The sequence below is a fragment of the Citrus sinensis genome, chromosome 5 (assembly GCF_022201045.2).
Source record: "Citrus sinensis cultivar Valencia sweet orange chromosome 5, DVS_A1.0, whole genome shotgun sequence".
NCBI classification, from domain to species: Eukaryota; Viridiplantae; Streptophyta; class Magnoliopsida; order Sapindales; family Rutaceae; genus Citrus; species Citrus sinensis.
The window spans coordinates 25,560,410-25,568,078 of NC_068560.1; the positions used below are offsets into that span (position 1 = coordinate 25,560,410).

General features: G+C 33.8%; 1 protein-coding gene across 1 annotated transcript; it reads left to right on the plus strand.

The window, feature by feature from the left end:
* Positions 1–2,730: 2,730 nt before the first annotated feature.
* LOC102608214 (bifunctional 3-dehydroquinate dehydratase/shikimate dehydrogenase, chloroplastic-like) lies at positions 2,731–7,253 on the plus strand. Its single transcript, XM_006471758.4, has 10 exons — positions 2,731–3,308; positions 4,618–4,723; positions 4,942–5,160; positions 5,281–5,621; positions 5,753–5,816; positions 6,084–6,192; positions 6,298–6,447; positions 6,562–6,710; positions 6,798–6,960; positions 7,076–7,253. Exons 1-10 carry the CDS (start codon positions 3,094–3,096, stop codon positions 7,117–7,119), a joined length of 1,560 nt encoding a protein of 519 aa, XP_006471821.2. The 5' UTR covers positions 2,731–3,093; the 3' UTR covers positions 7,120–7,253.
* Positions 7,254–7,669: the final 416 nt, after the last annotated feature.

Consider the following 7,669-nt stretch of genomic DNA (forward strand, 5'->3'; position numbering starts at 1 on the left):
AACACAACAAAGGAGCTAGTCAATATCTCTGTATAAAAGCATAGTTGGTTCACTTTAATAGGTTGTTCTTACTAGTACATAATTTTGTTTTTTCTATAAATGAGCTAAGTCAATTTCTCTCTGTTCCTATCAATCTTTATTGGCAAGCTTGTAAAAGAATATTGAGGCACCTTCAATATATTGCAAGCTATGGTCTTCAACTCTTTCATTCAGGATCATTGCCTTTAATAGCTTACTCACATGAAAAATGCAAATTAGATTCTAATGACAAGAGATCAATGGGTGGATATTCTATATTTCTTGGTGAAAATCATCCAAGAGACAAAATATAGAATTAATATCTACTGTAGAATTAGAGTATAGAGGTCTAGCTTTAACAACATTGGAAGTCCTCATAATCACATATTTACTCAAAAAGCTTCAAATTTTAATGCTTAGATTGTCAGTTTTCACTATCATAATCAGGGTACTGAAGGTCTTACAAGTAATCTCAATTATCATTTGGAGACAAATCACATTGGCTTGACTTACACCTTGTGAGGGAGCATATTGTGAGGAAGGTATTGGTTGTGCCTAGTTATGATCAACTTGTCCATATATTAACTAAACAATTGAGTTTTGATTATTATTCCTATATAAGTGCAAGCTTAATGTCTTGCAAAGACCTTAAGATTAGGGGATGTTAAGATTAATAAAGTTTAGTATTGCTTAATCATTTGATTATTAAGTTAGCTGTGGATGCCTAATCAGCAATTAGTTATGCATTTTGCTGTTTAGCATAACAAACTCAGCTCACACCACTCGTGTGCTTAGAAGTTACTAGAGATTGCTATAAATAGATTTGTAATACAACTTATCATTAATGAATCTAGGCATTTATTCACTCAAAATCATTTATTGCGGATTCTTTATTTTCATTCTTTTTTTTAAGTCACCAAACACTTAATCAAAAAGTTAAAACATAGAGGGACAAAATTGATGGGCTACCAAGACATGAATGGCGCAACTGATTTTTTGTCTGATACATAATTTTTTAGTGTTTTGGGTTATTATACTATGTTTCTTTCTGCCGCTACACACTCAATACGAAAAAAAAAAAAGAGATACTATTCATGGCCTGATGGCCCTATTAAAAAAAAAAGTGTGCTAAAAAGCTACGCATTTTAATTATATCATAATGCAAAAGGTGCCAACATGCTGTAAATATGACTTCTGTATATCATCATAAAATTTCGTTCAAGTAAAAAATAATCAAATTGTGATGTCTTTTATTTAGGTTAACTTGGTTATTTTCAATAACGTGTTAAAACGAATTTTCAATCGTGAATACATATGGACCCTTACCATACTGAAACGACTCCCATTACCAATACCAATTCATACAAATTAAATCTTCTAATCAAACATAAGCGAGCTGGAGAAGCAACATTTAATATATAAATTAAGGGCCTTATTGCCTTAATTAATTAGTTACTTTCAACCGTTCTTCCTCTAAGCATTAGAGAGGAATATTGAAGTTGCATGAATAAATTGCGTGTCTGGCTAGGCTTTGGCCATTGGGCTATCTTTTGCAGTTGTTTTTCTAATAGCTACATTGACAAATGAATTAATTTGATCGAGTCTCCAAATCCCGAATTGTCATTTTTATCGTATCATTCTTCAATTTCTAGCTAACATTTGAATTGAGTCTCCTTCCTTAGTTGTTACCTGGAATTTTGCTTTGTGCATCGCGCCAGTTTCCTTCCTTAGTTGTCACCTATTCATAAAAGTGATTTTCACACATCTCCCACCGACCTCATTGCCTCAAGTTGGTTTCATCACCTTCAAGCTAACAAAATGGACCGTATTATTATTATTATTACCACGTTTTATAGGTGGGTATAAAATCTAAAAAGCACTCATGTAGGATTTGACTTGAATTTCTTTTGCAATAAATAAAAATAAATTAAAAAAAAAGAGTTTAAAAGTTATATAATGTACATTTATTTAGATTAGTACAACTGTATATCGTGTCATAATTGCATCCAGTCGTTGGATGCACTTGTATTGGTGAGAGTCACTGACATCCAACGATTAGATGCAATTGTGGCACGGTAATAAATCAATAGAACTAAACTTTAGAAAAATCAAACATACTAGTTGAATTTTCAATTTTTAATTTTCAAACACTTTTTACAACACTTTCAATCGAGAGAGAGAACACAAACAAAACTGACGTGGATACAGCTCACCTATATATTATTATCTATACAAAGCAACAAAATAAATTAAAAAAGAAAACATAAAAAGAAAGAAACAAAGGAGTTGACGGTTGAATTGAAGATACCAAATATCATGTCGTATGCATGAATATCATAATGACGCGATCTTCACCTACTCCGCCAGCCAACCAACCACATCCTAAAACAAAGCACTACAACTACCACGAATCCTCAATTCCTCAGACGGCTACGTTTCTCTCCTAATATTTTTTAAAAAAAACTCTTCCTTTAAATCCAGGAATGAATGAGAATTTTTAAAATTAAAAAAAAAAATCATTATTATAATTACTAATTTATCAAAATTAATTTTTAGTTTGTATAATCATACGAGTACAATGTAATGCCACAGAGGCATTGTAATATCTAAATGAGTGAGCATATTCTAACATTTCGGTTTCGTTTTGCTGAGAACATTATTACTCAAATCACACCAAACCTTATCTACAAATATATATATAATTGTGGGGCGTTTGAAAGCTGAATCCAAATAAATATTGCACCCTTACTCTTTTTATTTAAAGTGTTTGGATTCGTCCACATTTGCTTGACTCAATTTTTTTTTCAACCTTTTTGGTCAATTATTGTGGGTTCTTGAACATTTCTTGAAAAAGGGAAATTTTTATTTTTTTATTTTTTTCAAAAAGAGTTGTTTGAGTTTCAAGAAAGACTCACCAACTTCTGTGCTATATGTGTGTATATATATATATATTGCTGTACCTATTCATGCTCTATGAGACAATTTAGTTGAGCAACGGTGCTTGTGAATAAAATTTCTTTTTTTATTTTTGGGTTTCCTTATTCTGTGGTTCTGGTTTTGATAATTGTTGTTCAAATGGGTGTTGTTAATATCACGAAGAACACAACCATGATTTGTGCTCCATTAATGGCTCAATCTGTGGAGCAAGTTTTGAGCAACATGTATCAGGCCAAGGCCGAAGGTGCGGATGTAGTTGAGATTAGATTGGATTGTATCAATAACTTTCAGCCTGGAAAGGACCTCGAAATCATCCTCACAAAGAAGCCATTGCCAGTGCTAATCGTTTACAGGTAATAGTCTTAACTGCTTCTTTTCCGTTCTTCAAATCTCCTTTTGCCATTCTTAAGAGCTTGCTATATAGAGAGTTTATTTGTGGCATTCAAAATGTACTATATTTCGTTTTTTACGTGCAGGGTAATGAAAATTTAACCATTTTACTGTTGATAGGTTGAGTAGGCAGGCATGCTATGGTAACAAGAAATTGGCTGTTTGGAACATCTTTAAAGTTAAATAGTCATGCTAATAGATTGCCCTTTTGGGTATTTAGTTTCCGTCCTTCCTTTCGAGGCAATTGGAAAGGGAATGGTTCTTAGTGAATTCTTGTGAGTTGTGACCACATTGTGGGGTCCCTTGCAATTTTTGTTTCTTGCATAGACAAGTGCACATGGGTTTGTTCAATGAAATTGTAGCATATGTTTTGTATGTATTAGAAACTATAGCAATATTGTTAGAAGCTTGATATTCTGCCATGGAATTAGCCTAGCTAGTTATCATTAAGCTGCTGTAGGAAAAGTTAATTTGGGTGTATGTGGAACACATATGACAAATATGAAGAGTGAAATAGAAACATTCAATATTGGCTGCTCTCAATTGGATAATGATTTGTGAATCAGTTGTTAATCTTCTTCGTTTCATATTCCTAAATAAAAGATGTGGTAGCTTCTGGTTCATCGTGTCGTTCGCCCATCCTTTCAAATTTTGTGAAATCATTAAGCATAGTTATTTTCTAATGGAACCCACTGTGTCGTGCACTCTAATCTTCTTTAGTTGTATCAGAGTATTAAGCAACCCAGAGAAGACTCCTGTAATATTTCCAATGATATTTGCCCATCCTGTAGACTGCTGTAATTTGTGCTAGTTGACATGGATCTTCTGTCTATTTCTCAGTTGCAATTTGCTTTAAACTTGACATTTCAGCCTGTATAGTTCCCCCGCTTGCGCTAAATTACATTTCTTTTAGTAGCAAAACAGAGGGGATTGTACAAACGTGTTATATGGCCCGTTTATGATTATGTTGTGTGACATAAATTTTACATTTCACTGTGAAATATCACTCAGACATTCTATCAAGTTTAGAATTTGGGAAAGAAAAACAAAAGATTAAATAAGAGACTATGGATGCAAAAGTGCAAATATAAGCCAAGCTATAGCTGGTTTAGAAGGGATTTATAATTTATTGGAGCATCCTTATTGTTTCTTCTCTTTATGGTAGATAAGCGAGCATTTCTAAAAGTATTAAAAGAAACTGAATGCACGATCATCCTAATATGGAAATCTTAAGTTCTGATTTCTTTTCTGGATGTTGTGTAATGTTTCTAGGCCAAAATGGGCAGGTGGTCTGTATGAAGGCGATGAGCACAAACGGTTAGAAGCACTTCACTTAGCTGAAGACTTGGGAGCTGATTATGTTGATTTTGAACTCAAGGTAGTTTATTGAAATATGCATAGGAATTAATCATTCTTTAGTGGGAGAAGGTAGCCAAATTTCCCCATGTTAATTTAACTTGATTTGCCTAAATAATTACATATGGCTGCAAGAGTAGCTATTCATAGGACTTGAAGATACAACTTCATCATTCATGTTATTGTTGGCTAAACATTTTTCAATTACTAGGTTATCTGATATGCACTGTGATTGTTCAGGTGGCTTCCAATACACTTGGGAAACAATATTCAAGTCATCAGAGTGGTACAAGATTTATTGTGTCATGTAATTTAGATTGTGAAACACCTTCAGAAGAAGATCTTGGCTATCTTGTCTCACGTATGCAAGATACTGGAGCAGATATCATCAAACTAGTTGTCAGTGTAAATGAAATTACAGAAATAGCAAGAATTTTTCAGCTGCTTTCGCACTGTCAGGTATGAAGCTTAAGGATTATGTGCTATTTACATTCATAACAAACAACTCTAGATTAGAGTGATTCACAAATTGAAATTAGATATATATTGTGTCATTCTTTAGAATTTTGTTATATGTAGGTTCCAATAATTGCATACTCTGTCGGGGAAAGAGGCCTCGTAAGCCAGTTACTGAGCCCAAAATTTAATGGTGCTTTAGTCTATGGATCACTAAAAGGAACTCCAGTTTTGGGTTTGCCTACAGTTGAAAGCCTTAGACAAACTTATAAAGTTGAGCATATAAATGCTGATACTAAGGTTTTTGGGCTCATATCAAAGCCAGTTGGTCATAGCAAAGGTCCTATATTGCATAATCCTACTTTCAGACATGTGAACTACAACGGAATTTACGTCCCAATGTTTGTTGACGATCTCAAGAAATTCTTTAGCACTTACTCAAGCCCTGACTTTGCTGGTTTTAGGTATGCAATTTGCAATTTCATTTGCAGCTCCCGTTGATAGCTTTACTATACCCCTGATCACATTAGAGTATATATTATTAGCTGTTTTCTTTTTTTTTCCCCATTGAAAAGTTTTCATGTATTAACTGTAGTGTTGGATTTCCATATAAAGAAGCTGTGATGAAGTTCTGCGATGAAGTCCATCCCCTTGCTCAGGTTGACAATCTACCAATTTGTTTGATTTTTATGCTCATATTGACTGATGCTAAGGCCTCTTTAACTCCATGCAAGGCCTACAATCATTTGAATCCTCTTTCATTCAGAATTTCATACTATTATGACCTTTGATTAGATTACAGAAAAGTTACGGGCATCTGGCATGTTATACCTGGATGATCATGAGTTCATTCTCATGACATTAAGATTTGGGTGGCAGTTCGATGTTTGTGGGGTTGATATATGGATTCTTGTGTGTTTCACCAGGCTATAGCTGCTGTTAATACTATTATAAGGAGGCCTAGTGATGGGAAGCTGATTGGTTATAATACAGATTGTGAGGCTTCAATAACTGCAATAGAGGATGCTATAAAAGGTGCTCATTTACTATGACAGTAGATTTGATTCTTAGAAGTTGATTGTATTAATCAAAGTTAGATGTTGACATACTGATGATATCTATGCATTTGGAACGTCACAGAACGAGGATACAAAAATGGCACAGCTTCATTCGGCTCTCCACTTGCTGGGAGAATGTTTGTGCTAGCAGGTGCTGGAGGTGCAGGAAGAGCTCTGGCATTTGGTGCTAAAAGTAGAGGAGCCCGGGTAGTCATTTTTGACATTGATTTTGGTACATAATCTAGAACCCTTTTTCTTTTTTCTACAATGCTAAATAATAGTCTCTCTGTACCTTTCACACTGACTAGTGCTATGTTTGTTTCTTGCTTATTGTTTGCTCAAAAAGAAAGAGCAAAGTCTCTTGCTTCTGATGTAATGGGTGAAGCTCGACCTTTTGAAGACATTCTCAATTTCCAGCCAGAGAAAGGAGCAATCCTTGCAAATGCAACTCCGTTAGGAATGCATCCAAATACAGACCGAGTTCCTGTGTCTGAGGTTCTTTCTCCTATCATTATAACTAGAACAAGTGTTTTATTTTATGCTGCATCAGTAACACTCTTAATTTCCCTTCCTTTCCTCTAGGAAACTTTGCGGGATTATCAGCTTGTTTTCGATGCAGTTTATACTCCGAGAAAAACCAGACTACTAAAAGATGCCGAAGCTGCAGGAGCAATCATAGTGAGTGGTGTTGAAATGTTCCTCAGACAGGCCATTGGCCAATTCAATCTCTTCACTGGCAAAGAAGGCAAGTGTCTCTTGATATTCTTATAAAGCTTATATTATTTTATTCAAATATGTCTAGTTTTCTTATACAATAACTGATATGATATCATTTTCTTTTTCTTGTTTCTGTATTGCAGCTCCAAAGGAGTTCATGAGAGAGATTGTTTTAGCCAAGTTCTGATGTATTTCATAGTCTAATACTTCTTGTAATTTTATTTTATTTTTTTCTTATATCATTTAATTTATTAAGATTGGACCAATTAAGCAGTGAATCTAATCATGGCCGCATTTTATAAATATGTCAATTGTCAAATAGACTACCTCCGTGTCCTTTTTGGTCATGCTACATTTTCATTTGAACCTTGTTGGGCTAGCCTATATCCAGCCTTAGTTGGGCTGTAGCCCATTACTGGTGAACCCATCTAATTAAAATTCTGTTCCCAAATATTTTATGGACCAGTAAAAGAATAAATGCTCCGTTTAATTTTTATATTTTATACTGAGTGTTTGGTTAATTCTCCTATTTTGAAAAATGTCACTCCTATTGTTGAATATGTGATATTCATGTTCTTATTTTTCTTTGCATTTACATTAATACCCTTGCAAACATTAATTAATTTATCTACAAAAACAATTAGTTAACAAATTAACCCTAAAATTAAAGTAACAACAAAAAAATGTAGTAAAATCTATAAGGTGAATTATATTGTAAAAGTAAAGTAAAACATTGT

Coding starts and splice junctions, on each gene's coding strand:
- LOC102608214 (XM_006471758.4), top strand. CDS start 3,094: ATGGGTGTTGTTAATATCACGAAGAACACAACCATGATTTGTGCTCCA. Junction 5,161..5,280: donor AGCTGCTTTCGCACTGTCAG/GTATGAAGCTTA, acceptor TGTTATATGTAG/GTTCCAATAATTGCATACTC. Junction 6,193..6,297: donor AATAGAGGATGCTATAAAAG/GTGCTCATTTAC, acceptor GGAACGTCACAG/AACGAGGATACAAAAATGGC.